At 41.5% G+C, this 23334-nt stretch overlaps 1 protein-coding gene across 1 annotated transcript in view; it reads right to left on the reverse strand.

Annotated features, from left to right (window-relative positions):
- Positions 1-23334, reverse strand: part of ptgfrnb (prostaglandin F2 receptor inhibitor b) — an 88153-nt gene that overhangs the window by 22748 nt on the left and 42071 nt on the right. The window contains exons 7-11 of the mRNA XM_071913889.2: positions 23018-23178; positions 22430-22550; positions 21144-21363; positions 19941-20128; positions 7180-7287 (exon numbers count right to left, since the gene is read on the reverse strand). Coding sequence (XP_071769990.2) covers positions 7180-7287; positions 19941-20128; positions 21144-21363; positions 22430-22550; positions 23018-23178 — 798 coding nt within the window. The remainder of the gene's footprint in view (positions 1-7179; positions 7288-19940; positions 20129-21143; positions 21364-22429; positions 22551-23017; positions 23179-23334) is intronic.

Raw genomic sequence — 23334 nt, forward strand, 5'->3', positions numbered from 1 at the left:
GGACTTGACATGGTAATCTACATTTAGACTTGGGACTTGACTTGAGACTTGTGCCTCAAGACTTGAGACTGACTTGGGACTGGAGCAAAGTTGACTTGGTCACACCTCTGTTTGGCCATGGAAAACCTCAGGAACTGGACTCCAAAAGCCACCCTTAAGTGAACCACACCCTCCTCACTCTGCTCACACTGATATTCTCCATTTCAAGGTGTTCCTTTTAAGTTGCATCCCCGCTCACATTCCTCTTTAACTGGAGGACCTAATGGACTGAGAATTATGGCCCTGCTCTGCTGTTTAGCACTGTCTTCTGAACACTTTCAATTTGCTTTCCTTTCCTCTTCCACCCTTCTTTCTCTATTGTTTTGGCTTTCATTTGCTCTAGTTTTTATCTACACTGTATAAGTATTTCCAGAGAGAGACGCCGTTTGATGTTTTCACTCAATACTCTTATTTCACTTCTACTGAGCACCTGACAAGAGGTAGTCATCTAGAGACCATTGCATATTCATGTTTCTTGACTACAAAAAATACAAAAGACTGCTAGAAAACTTTTACCTGAAAATTGTATCTGTCCAGATACTTTTGCCACTCTGAAATGGGGGCGCCATGAACAAAAAGGGCTGTAGTTCTTTAACCATTAGTCAGCTATAACTGAAAACTCAAATTGAATTAAAGCTGCAAGCCTGTACTTAGTAAAGAGCATGGAGCCAAAACATGAATGTGTCTCTGTCCAAATACCAGCAAGAGTTGACAGGATTTTACTGTTTAGCCTGTTTTGATGCCTTACAGTATCTGAAGCTAGTAGTTCCGGAAACTGTTAAGTGAGAATTAGATTTGGACCAATATGGGATTTTGGACCAGTGGACCACACTGACTGACCCATATCCCCATATTTAAAGAAAGTGCAAATATTGGCCTCATATATCCGTCTAACTCTAATTCACAGTATTTTACTGTCTAGCTCGTTTTATCTGCAGCTGTTAGCGGTTCACCAGAAACAGTTAATGGAGTGAGAATCACTTAGTCTCTCTAGTCTCTTTCATCCGCTTTCCATCCCTCTCTCCTCACCGCTCATTCTGACGTCTATCCTGCTTTCTCTCTCCATCCCTCCCTCCTCCTCTCTCTGTTTGACAGCACTCTTCCCATTCTTTCCCTCGCCACTTTGTTAAAATTCACTGCCTTCTTCTCGTTTTTCCTCTCCTCCTCTTCTCTCTCTTTAGTAAACTCTTGACATTCTGTTCTCGCGCCACTCTTTTCCAATCACTCCTCTCCATTTATTGCCTCCTCTATTCACTCTCTTCCACTCTCGCTCACTTTAACAATCTGTTTAGCTCTCCCTCCACTTTTGTCCCGTTCACTCCCACCTTCTCTCTCTCTCTCTCCATCCTCTCTCGCTATTCTTTCCCTACCTTGTTCTCTGTCTCCTCGGGCGGCTAACGGAGCGTGAGATTGGCTAATTAACGGCTGCCTGTCGGCCCTGCAAAGACAGCTGGGTAATTTGGTAGGAGAGGAGGAGAGAGGAGAGGATGAGGAGGAAATGAGGAGTACGGGAACCAAAAGAGGAGAGGAGAAGGATGTATTGTTATATTTATAATAGAAAATTATATTTAAAAAGATTTTCTTTGCAAAGTACTAATCACATAGTGGCAAAAGTTTCTGTGCCCTTGCAAAAAACTATTGTTGTTGTACTCCCCATCAAAACCTTGGGTGGGAAAGCCTAGCAAGAAAACAGTGAAGCAGATGTAAGGCAAACTCAAGTGGTCTTTGGACAAAACAAAACAAAACAAAAACAACGTTAACGTTAGATTTATCTCCAAACCATCCAGGTCAAATTGTGTGAGTTGCAGCTGATAATTAATTTTAACAGTAGCAGCTTTAACCAACTAAAGTTGCCGAACACTAGCGTTAGCTAGCAGACACGGCTAACAAACAATATGACTTTCAAAGAAGTGTCACTAGGGATATGAAGCATAATGTTAGCACATTACTAATAGTAAAGATAAAGGCTGTTAATGCTGACCGTTAAGAAGAATTCAACCAAGCTGGTTTAGAGATAAATAAAATGTTAACAACATGAAGGAGCTGACTGCTAACATTAGCTATAATAAGCTATATAAAGCCTTTAATTTGGACCTTCTTCAGCTCTGCTCATCTCTCCACCATATCCAAGGGTCATTTTGGCGTAGATCTTACTTTTATTTTTTTAGCCATAGACGGATTGAGTATGCTTCTGTTCCCATCTGCCAGGTAGAGTATGATGTAAATCAAATATGGCCACCATGTGAATGAAGTGAATTTCTGCAATGCTAATATGTCTTGTTTACTGTTGCTGATGGATGAATGCAAGAACATTTTTATAATGAGATAAGCAGGAATGAAGTGGAGGGTAAACCCACGTAAACCCAGATTACCCACCTTTTATTTGCAGAGTTTGCCAAATTGTTTAGGCCTGAAAAAATCTTTACAAAGTAAACTCACAGTATACATCACAGTAAGTAGCATCAAATTGATGTAAGCTGTTTGAGGATAGGGTCTTTTAAGGGGGAAAGGCATAAATGAATACTCTTCTGAAAATAATGGATTTGTTTGATCATATTTATGGTTGTTTGCCTTATGGTGCTCACCAGCTGGAGGGCATAGTTTACCTACCTTTTTATACCACTGGTGATGTAGTGGTGATGATTTTTATTTTTTTTACATTGAATCTTAATTAAATTGCCTTGATCAACACTTGACAATTGCGGTCCTCCAACTTTATCTTCTCTATTCTTGTATACCTCAGGCTTTCTTAGGAGGCTACAAAGAGACAGCATGTCTCTGTGAGTGAACCAGCAAGGAACAAAGCTTTATTTTCTCCCTGAGGAAAAAACACTGGTGTGCTGTGTTATCTTAACAATGGCATTTCAGAAAGGGAAAAAGATGATATGTTTAAAAAACCCAAACTGTCATAGTTTTAATGACAGCGCTTCAAAACGAGAAAAATGTCTTTGATGGTGATGTCATTGCACTACCACTGCTTCAACAGAAGGACAAGAATGCACTGTCACACACACACACACACACACACTTCCTGACATGCCAGTCATTCCAGTGGTAATGAGCGCTGTGTCTGCATGCATGGGCATGCTGAGATAACAGATCGGTGCAAAAACAACACAGGGTCAATAGGCCAGCTACACAAACACACTTACACACACATACAAATGCATTCAGTGTAGATTTGACTCTCCAGCGCCTTAGCTGGGTGAGCGGTGGACACTCTATACACTTCAGACCATGCGACACTAAACGTCTCCATTGAAACACTGGTGAAATTTGTATGTCACACAGGAAGGTAGCTCACGCAGCTCCATGTCAGCCTTCTCCAGAACAACAGAAGTGGCTGAAAACCGGTTCCAAAAAGAAAGAATAAAGAAAAAAACTCATTACTCAAACATAAAACTCCTCCAAACAGCTTCGTGCAGCATAATCCAAGTGTTCTGAAGCCAAACAATTGCACCGTGGGTCCAAAAGTCCAATATTTACCTCAGTTCTTTTGGAGACGGCTGATACGGAGCAGCGCTAGCAAACTCGCTGTGTGTTTTGTGGATATACAAACTTCACCGGTTTTCGACTGACATGAGGGTGAGTAAATAATCACCAAATTTTCATTTTTGGGTCAACTATTCCTTTAAGGTAGGGTGAGGCAGGCCCCATATATCAGCATAATCCTAATTTGAACCCATGAAGTTACAAGTATATGTTGCAACCTGTAGCCCATTAAATCTCCCCTAGGTCAAGAATCAACTTTTCCAGCCTGGTGTCCAAACTAAACCCAGAAACCCTAGACCGAGGTACATTAAAATATATGGGTACTCTTGTCATGTGGTGAAACAAACTGACTAAATGTACACTCCCCTCTCATTGGTTAAAGCTGTACTAGGTGAGATTTATATGTGAAAATTCATCAATCTTATCAGTGTCTCTGTCCACCGATGATAGCTGAAATTGCCTATTACAACCCATAGTAACTCACTTCCTGGTGCTATGACTTCTGGGTAGTTTCACTATTAATGGCCAAGTCGAAACTAGATAAAATAGTATCAGCATCTGACTAAGCAGTGACAAATATTTTGTGTGAGAGTGAGAAAGCGTGTGTGTGTGTGTGTGCGTGCATGTGTGTGTATGTGTAGCCCATTCCTTAGAGACGGTGGAATATAGCTCTCCTGTTGGAGCTTGTTTTTATGATGGGCATGATGGAACTGTTGCTCAACCTTTTCAGCAATTCCTTGAAGTTCCCTTCTCTTCTTATTGTGTTAGAACGAGTTACCAAATCATTTATATGAACACACATACAACCCCCCCCCCCCCCCCCCCCCCACACACACACACACACACGTAAATACATGCATGAGTACAGTTTCCTTATTAGTACACAATAACCACTTGAGTAACTGTACTGATCCATAATCTGAACATCACCACACAAAGGAACAAAGGTGCAGAGTGATGTTGTGTGATATTTGGTCGCACCCTTCAAAAGTATTTTCTTTATTTCACCTGTGTGTGTGTGTGTGTGTGTGTGTAACCCTAAGCACCTAAGGAAGTGAAGGTTTGGCCACGGTCCAAACTAAACCAACCGAAGCACCACACCTTTGGTGAAACACCGTCGCTGATATGTGTCACTCAATACCAGTTTGCTAATTGGTTATTTATTATTATTATATTATACTGTGGCCAGTGTGTCATACACATTCTAACAATGACGTGTCTGTTGGCTACTGGGAGATACCCAGTACAACCACAGTCTTCTACTGCAGTGATTCTCAACCTTTTCATATCAAGGACTCCTAATTTAGTCCACATTAGGGCCACGGACCCCCATTTGATGAGGTTTTGTCTCTCGGACCCAAATCTGAGAATATTTTTATTGTTAGATATGATTTTGTCCAGAATTCCATGACTGTCTGTATTGTAGGTAGAGAGATAACAGTGAAAATAACAGTGACCCCATCACAAGCTGACATAATAACAATAATGATAATAAATTAATAGAAGCTTGAACACATTCTTACTATCCTTCCTTCCTGTCCCTCTCTCTTTCCATAGTCAGCATGGCCATGGGTAACTAGCCAATCAGCTATTTTGCTGGAGGGGAAATTCTACCCATAGTGCAGCTGTCTGTCTGAGCACGCTCTGCAGCCGCCGAGCCACAAATCAAAACATTCCACCGCTGTGTGTGTGTGTGTGTGTGTGTGTGTGTGATAGAGAGAGAGAGACAGGCAGACAGACAGAGTGAGAGAGAAGAGGGAGACACAGAGAGAGAGAGAGACAGACAGAAAGACTGACACAGAGAGATAGAGAGAGGGAGAGAGAGAATACATACACTCCTGTGCAGACATTGGTGCAAAGGAATTCATACATTCACACACAATGTAAAAAAAATTGTATTCTCCACTGCTTGTGCTTAAATGCACAAGTACTTCCAACCAACCAAACACACACACACATAACACACACAGCCCCAGAAATCACTCCAACATGCGGACACATAGGAGTAAAGGAATGTCACGTATCTGAAGACACACTAGCACATACACACACATGCTGAGTGAGAAGGTCTGCAGTGTGTTTGGCTCTGCCTTATCTGGTCAATATGAAGATATAATATGAAAAACACATGGCGGAGGGTAAAGAAAGAGGTAGAGAGAGGTAGCCGGAAAGAGGAAGAGAGAGAGTGACAGATAGCGAGAGACAGAGAGGGAGAGGGAGGAGGTGAGAGATGAATGGCGTCATGTAATGTGAACAAGACAGAGTATGGAGGTGATGAGGCAGAGAAGGGAGGGGAGGACAGAGCAAGGGAGGAAGTGAATGGAGAGAGAGAGAGAGAGAGAGAGAGAGAGAGAGAGAGAGAGAGAGAGAGAGAGAGAGAGAGAGAGAGAGGAAGAGAAACAGATGAATGAGAAAAGAAGGGAGAAGTGGAGGAGGAGGATCACGTTACATAAAAAAAAACCGATCATAATAAAAACTATTCAATAATAAATTTGTGACCACATGTAAAAATGGTGATTTTGGCTGGATTAGTCAATTTTGGGATATTCTAATATTTTAATATTAGATATTTCAATATATATATTATATTTACATTTTAATGGTTTAACTATATATATACACACACACACACACACACATATATATATATATGTGTATGTATGTATGTATGTATGTATGTATGTATGTATATCTAAACAATAATCAAAAACAATTAGAAATGGTCAGTTTATCTGTTTTTATACTGGCTGTATCAAGTACACCAAGCATCAAAATGACATATTCCCTATGCAATTTTTTTTTTTTCAACTGAACTTGTGGATATTTGACCTGCTATTATGACATAGCTGTTTTTTTGTTTTTGGATAGCTTTTGTCATTTCTAATTCATGGGCAATTTTAGATGACAAAATAGCCCCCCCCAAAAAAGCAACATTAATAGCAAAAAAATTATACTGTTGTTACTCATCAGAGTTAAACAAGAAAATGCACTCGGACTTTATCGACTGAGAAAAGAAGTGTTTTAACTGATAATGCAAATTTACGAATTTTTTAGGAAACTAGCTAATTTGAATATGTTAATAATAAAATAAAGTCACAGTACAAAAAGTGGTTGTATTTGTGTCCATATTCAACATGGAAAATGTCATTCTGATAGGATGAAATGATTTTTTTCTCATATTTACCTTAAAAGACTAGCTAGCATAATCTGATTAAGAGCAATTATAATTTGATTACATTTAGTTACAGTATAACAAGTAACAACCAGTATTTCAAGCCCTAAACACCCATCCAGAAAGGAAAGTGAAATGGATTTATGTGTGTGTGTGTGTGTGTGTGTACGTGTCTGTGTGTGTGAGTGAGAGGGTCTATTCCATCTGTAATACCATTTGAATTATAAAAGGAGAAGTCGATCATCCTAATTAGCAGTACTGTTGACAGGTTGCAGTGAACAACATAACATAAGGAGGAACTGCGTGTGTGTTTGTGTATACGCATGTGTGTGTGTGTGTAAAAGAAATAGCAAGAGAAAAAAAGTCACTGACAGCGAGTTTGAAAGTGTATGTATGTGTGCTTGTGTTTGTATGTGCTTGTGTTTGTGTGTGTGTGTGTGTGTGTGTGTGTGTGTGTGTGTGTGTGTGTGTAGTACCTGTCTTTGGTGAGGATCCAGAGACGCTGAGCAAACACTCCAACTTGGCTGTTTCCCACGGATACACGCTGCTGGTGTCTGATTGGATGGCCATGGAGAAGGAGGGGCCTGCAACATCAATCGGTTCAAACAAACTTTATTCATAAAACATTTGAAACAGACTGCAAACATCAGAGAAATTCAACTGAGATCAAAAGGATTCATTTAAAACAGAAAATTAAAAAAATACACACACACACAGCAAACTACTAATGCTGCATTCGTGTCAACTCAGCTTTCAGATGGTGAATACGACTACAAAATGTTTTTATGTGTAAAAAATTGGCACAGCAAAAATTTTTCTGAACATAAATCTCTGTTCTTTTTACAAAACATCAACATTTTGACAGCTTTAGCCAGCTGAGTTATGGATTCAATAAATAACAAGAATCCTTAAAAAAACTACAGTTTTCTGGAGCACAAACAAACTTGAACTTTCCCAAGAATGTTATACAGCCACTCTTGTTTCACTCTCCCTCACTTCTCCTCCTTCAATTTCCGCATCCCATTTAATGAGAGTTTTTCTTTGTTCTTTTTTTTTGGTCAATATCTTTATTGAACTTTCTGATATACAAACAAGTACAAAACAGGCCAACATACCAGGCAGTATCAAAGGGGAAGGCTATGTCACACACTAAAGAAACATAGGGGGAGAACACATCCCCATCAAAGACAGAATCATAGTTTTGCACTTCCCTATATGCAGTACAACATCAGAAACACTTAGACACAAACAAATACATAGACCAGTACAAACAGATACAAAGATAAACCAACAAATTAAACAGTAACAAACAAAAAAAATAAATAAATAAATTTAAAAAAAAAGGGGGAGGCCATGTCACACATCAAAAACAGAAAAAATATTATAAACTAAAATAATATAGATAAATAAAAAGGGGGGGGGGGGGGGGGGGGGGGGGGGATCACCCCCATCGGAGACAGCATCCAAGTCTTGCATTCTTATACAGTACAGCATCACTAACACTTCAGCATTTCTATATTGTGATCCATGCAATCCCACAGCAAATCAGTTATGCATTAATACATCGTGTGGATTCCCAGCTGTGATCCACCAGACCCTTCAACACAATGGCTGCCAGTCTAGTTCCAATATAGTCTAAGAACGGGGACCAAATCTTATAGAATACCTTAATCATACACTTCGATCTGTATGTCAAATATTCCATAGGTATTATATCAAAAATAACCTTGTGCCACCCAGCTATTGTTGGAGGTTTGCATCTATCCATTTCAGCAATATATTTTTTCTTGCACAGAAAGTAAGGATACATAGAAGTCTTTTGGAATGTATACTTTTTTTTTTTTTTCAGACAGTGTAGTAGTCTAAATTGAGTTTTCTTCGTCCTATTACAAACTGAAATGTTATTTGCCGATTCCCGTATTTGTAACCGGGTTGCTTCATCAATGTCCATGTTCAGGTCATTATTCCAATCTTTGGGCGTGAACGCAGGTTTGCCTTTATCACATTTAGAAAGTGCTCTATACCCAAGCCCCAAAATACCTTTCTTTCTTCCATCAGAAACTATGTTCTCCAATGGAGAAGGTTGATGACAAAGGTCAGTGTCTTTTCGGCTATTTAAAAAACTTTGTATCTGGAGATATCTAAAAAACTCATTTCGTGGTATGTTATATTTCTTACATAATTGATCAAATGAAAGTAGTATTTTCTTTTCATATAAATGCCCAATAGTAACAATCCCTTTACTGTCCCACGGCTTAAAGCCCCTATCCGTGGTACCAGGAGGGAAGTCTATGTTACCCCATACTGGCGAGAGGGAGGACAGCTGTCCCTCTAGTCCTTCCAATCTTCTTATATCCCGCCAGGCTTTAATAGTTACGTTTCTAATCACAATGTCCCCAATAAAAGTTTTAATCTTCTTTTGTTCTGAAGTAAACAAGAGACCACTTAAGGACTGATTAACCTGAGAAGATTCTAAGTCAAGCCATACAGATTCACTGTCATTTTTAATCCAGTGAGCAATGTAGCTTAGTTGTGAAGCCAATTGGTAAAGCCTAACATCAGGAACTGATAGACCACCCTTTTCCTGTGGCTTCATAAGTCTAGCCAGACTCATACGAGGTTTTTTTCCATTCGAGACAAAAGTACTAAACCAACTATTTATTTCTTTAATCACTTTTCTTGAAAACAAGATTGGAAGCATCTGAAATACATATAGACGTTTAGGCAGAATATTCATTTTAAGTAATGAGATCCTTCCCAACATAGACAGCGGTAAGGAAATCCACCTTTCAAGATCCTCATGTATACGCTTCAGCAAGGGTGTAAAATTAGCTCTATATAATTGATGAAGCGATGGGGTTATCACTATCCCCAAATATGTAAAGCCCTGCGGTGCCCACCTAAATGGGCAAGATAAGGGGGGGCGAACATCACGAAGACCACCCAAAGGAAGAGCTTCTGACTTAGAAAAAATTATTTTGTAGCCCGAAAATTGACTGAAGCAACTAATCAGATCTAGAACTGCCGGGATTGAGACCTCTGGATTAGTAAGAAACAACAGCACGTCATCGGCATACAAGAAAATTTTATGAATCTTACTCCCAGATGAGATACCTGTAATAGAAGGGGTGTGTCTAATAGCCTCCGCCAAAGGCTCGATAGCAATTGCAAATAATAGTGGGGACAGAGGGCAACCTTGTCTTGTACTCCGGCCCAGGCGGAAATAAGATGATCTATTGCCATTTGTTAGGACAGCAGATAACGGGTTATTATATAGTAACTTCACCCAGCTAATGAATGCCTCCCCTAAGCCCAGTATCTCCAGAGTGGAAAAGAGATAGGGCCACTCAACCTGATCGAAAGCTTTCTCCGCGTCCAGGCTAATAACTACACAGTTTACTTTGCCAGATTGGGAAAGCTGAATCACATTGAGAAGCCTCCTCATATTATTGCATGAATTTCGGCCAATAATAAATCCTGTCTGATCATTATTTATAATGGAAGGCAGGACTATTTCTAAACGCAAAGCAAGGGTCTTGGAAAGCAATTTAAGATCCGTATTCAACAGGCTTATAGGCCTGTAAGACGCACACTCATCATCAGCCTTCCCCTTTTTAAGAATAAGGCTGATATTGGCCTCTGTTAGTGATCTGGGGAGGAAGCCACTCCTCAACGAGTCATGAAACATATTAAGCAAGGGTTGTATTAGTAAGGATTTAAATTCTTTATAGAATTCACTGCGCAGCCCATCTGGGCCTGGGGCTTTGCCTGATTGCAGTGAATTCAGAGCTCCCTTGACTTCCTGCTCTGTTATTGGTTCATTAAATGTTTCCCTCTGTAGATCTGTGAATTTAGGTCGACTCAGATTAGAAAAAAAAGCTCAGAGAACCTCTGACTAGACATGGGTTGTTCGCTCTTATATAGCTGACTATAATATTGTTCAAACACCTTGATGATGTTCTCTGCATCCGTTTTCCTTTTACCGTCAGCATCCTTAATGGCTGAGATACATTGGGAATCATATTTCTTAGTTACTAATCTAGCTAGGTATTTGCTTGGTTTGTTGCCGAATTCATATAACTTCTGTTTAGCAAATCTGATGCACTGTTCAGCTTTATGAGTGAGTAAGGAGTTCAGTGAAGCCTTGATAGCCAACAATGTTTTCAAATTAGTCTCAGAAGGGTTTTTAACATAAGTCTTTTCCGCTTCTGATAATTGAATCTCCAACTCCCTCTGACACTCAAGCGCTTTTCGTCGTTTACGTTTCACATACGATATTATTAAGCCTCTGGAATATGCCTTGCTTGTTTCCCAAAGAGTTGAAGGAGAGATGTCAGGTGTATTGTTAATTGTGTAAAATACCTTGAATTCAGAGGTAAAATAGGAGATAGTTAGGGTCACTGAGCAACGAAGAGTTGAATCTCCACGTCTTGGTAGGAGGAGTGCTCCCCTCGTGCAGGAGCTGAAGGAATATGGGGCTATGGTCTGAAATTGTGATATTTCCAATAGAACAGGAGGTTATCAGATTTAATTTAGACTTGAGAACAAAGAAATAATCTATTCTTGAGCTACTCTTATGTACACCTGAGAAGAAGGAAAAGCCCTTCTCTCCTGGATGTGTGATCCTCCATATATCAAGGTATCCCATCTCCTCACATAGCTCTATTACTGCCCTGGCACTTTTAGTAGGAGGTCGTCTCTCTGTTGGAGATTTATCCATTTGGGGGTCCAATAGACAATTGAAGTCCCCTTCTATTATTGACTGTTCACATTCTATCTCAGCAAACTCTGCAAAAGCCTTAGTAATTAACTCTGTTGGATGATTAGGGGGGTAATATATATTCATTATAGAAATATGCTTACCAAATAACAGACCTCTTACTATAACATATCGTCCTCCCTCAGCTCGAATACATTTTTCCACTTTGAATGGCAGTGATTTGTGGATTAAGATACACACACCTCTACTATTGGAGGTAAAGGATGAGAAGAAGACCTGTCCCACCCAGTCACGTTTGAGTTTAATATGTTCTATATATTTAAGGTGAGTTTCTTGTAAAAGTGCAATTTTAACCCCTTCCTTTTTCAAAAGTGTTAGTATTTTTTTCCTTTTTACTGGGTGGTGTACTCCCCGCACATTCCAAGAACAGAACTTAGTGTTAACTCCTACCATGTGTAAAGCTGAAATTATGCTTAGTACTGTGGGTTGTGTTGCTGCTGTCTCTCTTATTTGTCACTTCATCCATTATCCCAAATGGGATAGAAGCTGCTCCATAAATAATGTTTCTGGACATCCAATGCAATTACTATATAGAGTGAAACCATGGCCATACCCCTGTACGAACTATATACAACTATCTTTGCTAGGTCCTGAAAACGTAAAATCAAAACTAACAAAACACTTAAGAATAAACCAGTACCCCCAGAGTATCTCTGAGGTTGGAGGCCCCTCGACCTTACCAAAGTAAACTGTAGGCTATGCCTCACTGTGTGGAAGAGACTGGGATCATTCTTTTATGTGTAAAGCAACATCAGGCTTGACTTTAACATTGCTTTCCTAACTTTGTAAAACAAAATGTAACAAATAAATACATAGATATAAATGTACTCAATTGTTATTTATTATTAAAATAATAAATAATCGTGCTCCAGCAACTTGGTAAAACATCATCAAAATTAACAGGAATTACAATTCAAGTGTAAACCTTTTAAATGCAGCAACAAATTAGTCAGGAATTAAAATCCCAGTATAAAACAATACAACTGCATCAAATGAGAACAAAATGTAAACATTAAATCACAATTAAGTCACAAACTAGTGCAAACAAACTTGATAAATTAAATCACAATTCACACAAGTAGTATAAACAAGTAACTTGGTAAAAACAAAACATTCAAAATATGCAGAATAAGCCTAAATTACTGAAATAACTCTGGCTTAACTGGTAATCTTGCTTTATGAAACAGCCCTCAGAAAAAAAATCAAGGTATGTTAGTCTGACTATGTGTCGGCCGAATGGAGCAGCAGTACCTGACGAACACGGAAAACACTTTAAATCGTGTTGTGGCAGGAAACAACGTTGACCTACAGCCGAGTCCCCGTAAACCTTGGATTTATGAATGGAGTCTGGCTGGACGCGCCGATTGTATAATTGGTGGAAAACTACTTTACCTCGCAGGTTAAATGGCAGCCTGCTCGGCCGCGTGGTGACCCGGCAGAGTTTAAACATATAACCGAGACAAAGTATTCATGCAGGTGTGTTTTTAACTACCGAGCATCAGCACCGACCCCCGGTCAGCTCACCCCGACCCCCGGTCAGCTCACCCCGACCCCGGCTCTGTTATGAGGGTTGGGCGCCAGGTTGGCTTGTTAGCCTGGATGCTAGCTGCAGGAGGCTCGCGCCCCACGAGCGAGAATTCAGTGCGCGAGACGCTGCGCGCGGCAGGCGAGATCCTCCGGAGCTGCTGGACTGGAGGAGCCACCGGACGGACCGAAGGCAAATGGCCGGGTCTACCGGCCTACTGGCGCGCTGCTGACGCATGACGTAGTATGCGCACGTAGACATAAACAGAATTGAATTGAATAGATCGGCCCCATTGTCACCGATACCCGATCCAGCTATTTGAGTCAGTATCGGACCGATATCCGATATCAGTATCGGATCGGTGCATCCCTACCAAAGATGCAAGCATCGTAGCTTAGAGCCGGCATTTCCATATGAAAAGGATGATAAAATAAATACATAAATAAACAAACATAAAAAAATAATTACCATAACGATAATGGTAATGGCAACCTCCAGGTAAATGATTCTCCTTAACTCAAAGTAGATGAGGCAAGGAGAATATATGCAAAGAAACAAGAAAGAAGTAAAAGTAAATATTGAGATAAAGACATAACAACCGTGATATATTCGTGAAGAACAGTGCAAGGTGAGAGTGGACATTAAACTCATAAGAAGTTGAAACATTTGTAGTATTGATTATAACAATGCCCGAGCCATCTAACACAGGAAGAGCCCTGAAATATTTATACAGGCCCATATGTGCAGGTCAAAACTATTCCTCCGCAGACCAAAGATAAAGCTCCCCCACAGTCACATCCGAGTATTACAGGTAACAGAGTTAAAAGAGTCCTTCTCGTCTTCTCGAAAAGAGAGCCATGCTACTCGTAGGTTCAAAAAAAAATAAAAAAAATAAATATGAAAATAGAAATAAAAAAGGACTCAACTCCCATGGATAAGCTATTACCGGTTAAAATAAAACAAGTGGTTGAGCCTCAGAATAAACATTACAGTGTCTACATAACCACTTAGATCCACGACCCGAGTGTAGGCTGGCTCCATTAATATATTAACGGACCCAAAAGAAAACACAAAACAAATGAGATGCCCGTTTTAAGACAAGATAACATTATGTCCTTTCTCTCACAAAACGATCAGGAGAACAGTCAAAGCAGTAATGTTAGTGGCAGCATATGAACCGCCCCAGACATACGATACAGTTCAGTTCTCCAGCAATAATGACACTCACCACATTAGGGGACTTCTACGGCTGTTCCAGAGAGTCAATGTATGCGGATACTTCGTCTGGAGCGCGGAAAGTTTTGGTGGTGTCGTTCACCGTGATCCTGAGTGTAGCCGGGTATAGCATAGCATAGCGGGCTCCGGGGATGTTTTGCAGTTTCCTCTTGACATCCGCAAATTCCCGTCTCCGTTTGAGTGTCTCTGCTGCAAAGTCCTGAAAGAAAAATATTTTGGATCCCTCGAAGAGAACCTCTTTTTTGCGACAGGCAGCATCCATGACTTTCTGACGGTTGGAGAAGTTGTGGAATCTGATGATCATGACCCGGGGTAGCCGCAATGTGGCAGGACCAGGTATACGGTGAGCTCGCTCCAGCTTGACTCGGTCAGCCTTTGTTTCCATATCCAGAATCTGGGGGATCCACTTCTCCATAAACTTCACCACGTCACTGCCCTCTGCTTTTTCACATATTCCCAGGATCCTCAGATTTTTTCGGCGACCCCGATTTTCATAATCCTGCAAGCGCTCTGTCAACTGACTTAGCTAGGACAGCAATGTGCTTTTCTGCCTCAAATGTGGTGTTCTCCACTGCCAATATCCTTTCCTCAGCCTCTCCGACCCGGTCATTGATTTCCTTAAGATGCTGAGATATATTAGTGTTGATACTATGCAACATGTGTTCCAGCTTATCATCAATCGCGCTACTGATATTAGCCGTCATCACCTCCATAGCATTTGCGATTGCTGGGTCTAGTTCAGGTGTGTCGCATGAGCTGCCGCCATCTTGGCAGGAGTGAGACTTTTCAGCAGTTTGTTTCGGAGGCATTTTACCGGTAGAACTGTCCCAAAAGTGCTCCAAAGACATTCCCCAGAGGTAGTAATCAGTAATACCTTAGCTAGGTTGTTAAAAATAATGACATACAGTTATAAAATAGTAGGGTGTGCCGGAGCTCCAGCGAAGCGTGGCTACTCGGTCGCTTGCATCACCAGAAGTCCCTTCTGCCAATGTTTTGAACATTGGCCAAAATGCAGTTTAGTGTAATCCTCTTTCACCTTCAAACACTTGTACAAGTGGTCATTGGTTAGCCTAGCATGGCATTTGCTAGGTATTATCCCTAGGCAATGGTATGCTACATGTCAGTTACTAGGTTGAACGCTACGCAAAAGAATCGCCTGGTAGCTCCTATGTTCATCTAGGCCAGTGGTTCTCAACCTTTTTCATATCAAGGACCCTAATTTAGTACACATCAGGGCCACGGACCCCCATTTGATGAGATTTTGTCTCTCTGACCCAAATTTGCGAATATTTTTGTTGTTGGATATACATTTTGTCCAGAATTCCCTGACTATCTGTATTGTAGGTGAAATAACAGTGAAACTATGATCAAAACAGTCATTCTTCTACATTCTCCAATTGTGTTAACTTCTTGTAAATGAAACAAACAATTCATCAGGTTGCTGGGGACCCCCTGAAACCCCCTCAAGGACCCCTGGTGGTCCCCGGACCCCACATTGGGAACCACTGATCTAGGCTTTAGCCCCCTTCTCAACCAGAAAACCAGAGAGTATAAAGCCAAAGTCCGTTTAAGAGAAGTGGGTTCACTCGGGCGCCATCTTGGTAACTCCTGGGCAGAAAGCTTGTGACTAACAGGAATCCTATCTCTTTGAATGGGAAGTTGTCTGTATCTTAGGTTCTGACAAGGGTATTATCATTTGCATTTCATATTTAGGAACACTGATGAGTGCTAGAATTTGTTCCAAAGGACACTGTTGTCACAGACTTACAGATGCTTGTACCTTGTTGCCATCCACTGCTTCACGAAACAGTAAAATTCCAAGTCAAGACAAGTCTGGTTTACAGCAGTCCCATACACTTTACTGCCATGGTGTCAACTGTTAACAGTCATGTCATGTATGCAGTAGGGAGCTGACAGTAACATCTGGGAATATCATGTTATTAAAATATTTCAAATTACTGGCAAAGTTATTGCCCCCCACTTGCATCAGTTGCCGTAAATAACAGTTCTGCGGCTTTGTGAACCTGATTGGTGGATTTTCTTTATGACTGGCCAGTTTTGCTTACTGCATGTCATCTTTAGTGTTATGGATTTTCCCATTCAAAACTGATAGAGTGGACTGTCTCCTTCCCTGTGTAATGCATCATCATCAACCATCAAAGCAAACAGCCTATAGTTGAATAACCGGTTGTCCGAGCAGCAACCCCATTTAAGGAGTTGCCACTACACTTAACGTATGTTTGCAGCTACACATTTGCTTTTAAATTCTATTAAGTTTTACTTTATTTTAACATATTCATAATCTTTAGGTGATCAGTGTTCCAAATGCAGCAGTCGCACTGGAAAGGGTAAGAACCACATTAAGGTATGGATGCCCTTATTGGATATTTAAGATAAAATTCTGAATGAAAGGACAATACCAGCAAACTTATAGAGTATAATGGTCTAACCTTACTGGAAATATGATCTATTTTTCCTTGGCCACTCTATATTTATGTTGGGATCCATCTACAAAATCACTTCAACACTGAATTATTAAATAATCAAAGTGCTGGTGGGACTTTGCATTTCCATATGCGTTCCTCATAGACAATTCCTGTACAGTCTGAAGAATCACAGCAGATCTGAAACACTGAAGTTATAGCTGGAACCTTTTGAGACTTGCCAGTTATGGATGTGCTCTTAACACACACACACACACACACACACACGTGACTGAGTGCACAGAGCTTCCGTCCCCCTAAGGCAAGTATATGGGGTTCTTGAACGTTGCTCAGCTTGAACGTTTGTGTGTGTGTGTGTGTGTGTGTGTGTGTGTGTGTGTTTGTGTATATGTGGGCAAGAGAAGGGGGGTTGCTCTGTGTGGGGTCAAGTCTTCAAAATGTTCGACTTGGATACAGACACTTGAACACACACAGAGTTGAACAAGCGCACACACACACACACACACACACACACACACACAGAAAGAAAGGAAAGCAGTGGTGCAGATCTTTGCAGCTGGCTGATTGGCCAAAGGGCTTCACTTTGAAGATGTCCCAGAGAGAGAGAGAGGGAGGAGCGAGAGAGAGAGAGAGAAAGAGAGAGAGAGCGAGATAGCAATGCTCAGGGGCCTCCGACCTCCCTAGAGAAAGAACAATGGAGATATTCTTCCGTCTCCTCTTTTCTCCTCCCTTGCTTTCTCCTCGTATTTTCTCTCCTCCTCTTTGCTCCCTCCATCTTCATACCTTTCTCCCTCTTCTCCTCCTCCCCTCTTCCACTTTCTCTGCCTCCTCTCTTTCTCCTGCTCGTCTTCCTCCCCTTATTCCACCACCTCCGCTCTCATGGTACTTTTCCTCCTCTTTCCTCCTAACTCATCCTCTCTTTCTCCTCCTCCACTTACTTCTCCTCATCTTCCCATTCTCCTTCACCCAAACCCTCCTCCTCCTCTCTCCTCCATCACCTCCCTTTCTTCCTCCTCCCATTCTTCTTCCTCCTCTATTCCTGTTTTTTCTGCTCCTCTTCTTCCCCTTATTCTCATTCTCCACCCCCCTCCTCTTTCTCCCTTCTCCTCCTCTCTCTCCACCTTCTTGTCTATCCTCTCCCTTTCTTCCTCCTCCTATTCATCCACCACTTCCCTTTCTTCCTCCTCCTCTACCTCCTTCCTTTCTTCCTCCTCCACCACCTCCCTTTCTTCATCCTCCTCCACCACCTCCCTTTCTTCCTCCTCTGCTTCACTTCCTTCCTCCTCCACCACCTCCCTTTCTCCCTCCTCCACCACCTTCCTTTCCTCTTCCACCTCCCTTTCTTCCTCCTTCTCCTCCTCCCTTTCTTTCTCCTCCACCTCTTTCTTCCTCCTCCTCCACTTCCTTTTCTTCCTCCTCCTCCTCTTCCACCACCTCCCTTTCTCCCTCCTCCACCTCTCTTTCTTCCTCCTTCACCACCTGCCTTTCTTCTACCTCTACCTCCCTTTCGTCCTCCTCCACCACCTTCCTTTCTTCATCCTCCACCTTTTTTTCTCCCTCCTCCTCCCACTATATCTGCTCTCCACCACCGTTCTCTCTCCCTCCTCCTCCACCACCTCCCTCTCTTCCTTCTCCTCCTGTCTCCCACTTCCCAGCCAGATCAAAGAAAGTTAAGTAGGCCGATGGTTGTGGTGGGCGTCAAAGGGCTTAAGGTGTGTGTGTGTGTGTATGTATGTGTGTGTGTGTATTTGTGTGCGTATCTATATTTATGTATGTTATTTATGTGAGTTATCATTAACACTGTGTGGGTGGAGGATGTGTATATATAATGTGCCTATAAATGTGTACAGCATGTTTACAGCGCACACCAAACGCTCCCTCGCACTCACACACACACAGAAAAACTTAAATACATTTATAAATAGACAGTTACTCCAGGATTTCTCAGAGGTTTTCAATGATTACTGGGACTAAAATTGGCTTAATTCTATAATATCTGTTGAGATTTTCATGAAACTTGGGGGAATGATGCATCTCACAACTGTGGTCTGGCACTTTCAAAATTGCACCAAATAGCCCAATTTTTTCATCATTTTTTTATCCTATCATGCTGCATTTTAATCATTTTACGCAGTCTGGACTCCAGAAATTTCAGGAAATGAGCACGATGTCTTAAAATGCAAATAATGCACTCTGTGCCCGAAAAGTGAGAGCCATACATTTTTCCACGAGGAAAGGATGGAGTGGATAAGGTAATACTAGAAACAGGAAGTAGTCTGACATTGAAGCAGCGCGGTGGAAAGTAAGGGTGTGGAGATTGGGGGGGTGGGGAGGACTGGTGGATGTGTTTACCTTCAACTCCGACGACCTGGGTTCAATTCCCCATCTGTGAAGTTTCATTTTCAGAGAACGTTTTTCTTCTTTAACCATGACCAAAGAATGAACCCTAAACTACACACAACCAACCTAACCTTAACCAGAGTTGTTTTGCTTACCTAAACGTAAACATTAGTTTTATGTGATGAACACGTGAAAATGACGTGTCCAATTCGTGGTGCTGACGCATAATTTGTCCATGGTGGAGGAACATAATTTTCACATAATTTGTGCCTACAATACGTAATCGTCATTTCAGAGTTCATGCTCATTTCATGAGACTATGTTGCTTTTGCTCCAGGCTTGGCAGCAGCACCACCAATACCTTCTTTGGGGAAACCAGCTTTTATAAACTTTTTGGTCAGATGTCATTGGTCAGTGTTATTGATAGAGTCTTGATAGAGTCCTGTTTGAAGGCAACTGTCTCACTTTACTGCATGTGGTGAGTTTCTCCCTCAAGTTGGGAAATTTGTACTCAAGCGAACGCCTCTTCGTCTCAATTTGTGCCACCTACAGTAAAGTTGCGTCCATCTCGCTCCGTTCGCCTACTTCCATTGACTTTCCATGCATTCACGCCAACTAATTCCAGAGTTTCTGGAATATCATGGAATTTGGTGACAAATTTGGTACAAATGGGTCACTTGTCAGGAAACGGTGGAAACCAGACTGAAAAACAACATGAACAAACCAGGAAGGAGGAAAAATTTTAGGTCATGGAAGCACGACAACTTAGTTCTGGAATGTCATGGAAAAGTCATGGAATTCTACATCAGGGCCAGAGTAGGAATGTAGCAGTTGGGTCTGAATGCAGCGTTAGATGTATATAAAGTTATATTGGTGGACGGACAGACACAAAACGCACACAAACCCACTCACCGTTCTCTTGGAACTCGATCTTGACTTTGTTGGATTCGGCGCTGGTGGCTCTGGTCCAGGTTTGGCCCGGCTGCTGTTTGGTCCAGGCGGTGATGTCGCACCAGTAGAAACCTCGGTCAGACAGCTGGACGCCCGCCAGGCGAAACCGAAACTCCGCCGGACCGGACTTGGTCAGAACCAGACTGTCTCTGTGGAGAGAGAAAACAGTGTCCGTCAAATTTCTGAATCAGCCAGTCAAATATCATGTGGAAATATCATATTAGGAAATGCAGCACCTCTGTGTGACCGCGTGGACGCTTTCTAAAACAATGGTTTTAGTGAAGACTGGTTTAAATATTGGTGTAACGATGCAAATGTTTGGCTTCAGAACACTTGGATGGATGGATTATGCTGCATGAGCTGTTGAGAGCAATTTTACGGTCATTTCTTACCACTTGGTTCCTAAAATAGTCACCATTAAAGCTACTTTTTTTTTCCAGGGTCCATTTTATTATTTCTGACTAAAAAGCACTTGAATTCACGACAAGTTGTTTTTACGACTGCAAAACTCGGAAGTACGAGCTGACATCAAGGCAGCAAGACTCTTCCACCAGATCGCTGAGTCGGGAAAATCTGGGAGATAATGAGGTAAATATTGGACTTCTGGAACCACAGTGCAATTGTTTGGCTTCAGAACACTTGCACTGTGTTGTTTGGAGACATTTTTTGGTCATTTCTGCCCTTTTTGGAACTCTAAAGAATCAGCTCCCATTCACTTCAGTTGTTTTGGAAAAGGCTACTGTGGAGCTGCAGTAGCTAACTTTCTGTTTTGTGGACATACAAACTTCACCGGTGTCTCAACGGACATGAGGGTGAGTAGATGATCATTTTTGGGTGCGCTATTCCTTTAATGTCGGCTACTTCATACTGTTTATGTTATATTTATCTCCAAACCAACAAGTTTGTATTTGTATTCATATTATTCCCATGATATCACATGCATTTCCTACCAATATAGTGCTTTTCAATATACGCAGCTCACTGGCGATGTCATTTGATTATAATCACCTGTTAATTTATTACAATCACCTGTTATTTTCCTACCAAGAAGACTGTGTGGTGATAAAGAGAATACTATGAATATGTATGCATATCCGTGTATGTATGCATATGTATGTGCATATGTGTGCATGCATATGTACGTATAAGTGTGTGTGTGTGTACCTCCTGCTGGGGTCTGTAGCTCCCCCATGTTGCAGGACGTTGTCTGGGCTGAGAGTCATGATGGTTCTGACATTGCCCTCGAGGCTGTCCTGTGATTGGATGAGGACCGAGTAGCCCGCCTCCCCGAGGTTCTCATTGGCCACGGTGCAGCTCATCTCGAAGGTAGCCCCGCCCACCGAGGCTTCACGGATGCGTTTGGCCACAACGCTTAGAGAAGGACCTGGAAATTACACCAGTCAATCAATCAACTGAAGTGGAAAAACACCAAATAGAGAATCACTGAGTCAGTAAAGGCAGAAATTCAGTCAGCCAGTCATTCAGCATGTGTGTGTGTGTGTGTGTCCGAGGGGGATTCCCATAAAGAGGCCAATAGGACAACAGGAAGAGATAAGCGATCAGGCCTTCAACAAGTCTTTTTTATAAGTCTGATTTAAACCAGGCACACGCACGCACGCACGCACACACACACACACACACACACACACACACACACACACACACACACACACACACACACACACAGGGCAAAAGGTCAATGCAGTCATCATTGCTCAATTAGCTAAATTGAGGGCATCGAGTTCAGTGTGTGATAGACATGGAGATACAGGAAATGAGTGTATGTGTGTGTTGAGAGAGGGAGACAACAAGAGGTCTGTTGTCATGTTGAGGACTTTCCCTGTGAAGTCTGGGGATGTCAATCATCTACACATTAGGGCTTATTCATGACGTTATGGCATTATATGAAAGCTTTCTTATTCTGAAAAAATTATTAGAATTGGCTTTAGGCTGCAGTGTAGGGACAAACAACAGTCAAGAGGAAAAAGTGACAGAGTGACAGAGAGAGGAAGAGAGAGAGTGTTCTACAAATCTTCCGATGTCAGTGTATGGGGTGAAACACAAAATTTGGTAAATGGTTTCAACAATTCAACAAACCAAATTCTGCATTCAAAAACGAGGGGTAAGACGGGGCTGTCCAACCCTTTTCATCATCTACCTATAAAACCAAATAAAATTAATAGTCCAGCCACTCTTCCAAACTGCCTTGAAGATATAAAGTACTGGATGTCACAAAATTTTCTACAACAGGCAGAAAAAGTAGGCAGACAGACAGATATCAATGTTGTGCTGTTGGTGATGCTATGGATTTTCTTTTCGGGATTCACAACATAATAAATCACTAAATTTTATCCATCAAGCAGAAGAAAAACAGAGAAGACAAGTACTGAAGCGATCACAGACGGGACAGATAAGTGAAAGCAGACTAAAGGAGGAGAGGAAATCCATACGTTTGGGCTCCCATCGTACAGTTAGCGGCAAGCTCTGGTACTCGGCGGTCTTCACCATGTCGCCCTGCCTGCTAACACTCCATGCGGATACACTGCATACATACAGTCCCATGTCCACCTCCTAGAGACAAAGAAACAGGGAGTCGAATGAATTATTATGTTCCTATATGTTGGCATGATTGCAATTTTCAGTTTGGACTCGAACAATATGTTTTTTTCAAGGCTGACACTGATATTCAATATGTTTAAATGTGACCAAAAATGTTCCATTAGAATCTGTTCAATTTAAGGGCTTCTCATAGACAGCCAGTGTAGTATTGATCAATTCTACAATAAATATCTAATCAAACAAATTGCATTATATCCAACATATCAGAGGTGGAAAACACTGATTGGACCATATCCCATTTTTCATAAATGGTGAATAACAGCCCCGTATATTGGCAACCCAAAATATATTGGTCTAACCCTGACCAATATAATGAAACTAAACCACAGTAAGTAATACAATACAATGTATAGTAATACAAAACACAAACCCTCTTTCCCTCAGTTATTATGTACAACACTTTATTTCCGTTTTGCTACCTGTGTTCGGAGGAATCGCAGTTTGAAGGTGTTGGGCTGGACTCTGCTCAGTGACATCACGCCGCTCTCCAGCCTATCAGAATACATCGCCCCGGGCAATAGATTGCCACGGCCGTCCAGTGAGCCAATGGTATGCGAGGTCTGGGGGTCATCCCCTATACCTGCAGGTGAAATGACAGAGAATTAATTCAACAAGAATGAGCTGTTGAAGGAAGTAGGTAGGTAAGTAAGCAAGTAGGTAAGTAAGTAAGTAAGCAAGTAGGTAAGTAAGTAAGTAAGTCAGCAAGTAGGTAAGTAAGCAAGTAGGTAAGTAAGTA

The sequence above is a fragment of the Centroberyx gerrardi genome, chromosome 21, assembly GCF_048128805.1.
Source record: "Centroberyx gerrardi isolate f3 chromosome 21, fCenGer3.hap1.cur.20231027, whole genome shotgun sequence".
In the NCBI taxonomy this organism is placed as follows: Eukaryota; Metazoa; Chordata; class Actinopteri; order Beryciformes; family Berycidae; genus Centroberyx; species Centroberyx gerrardi.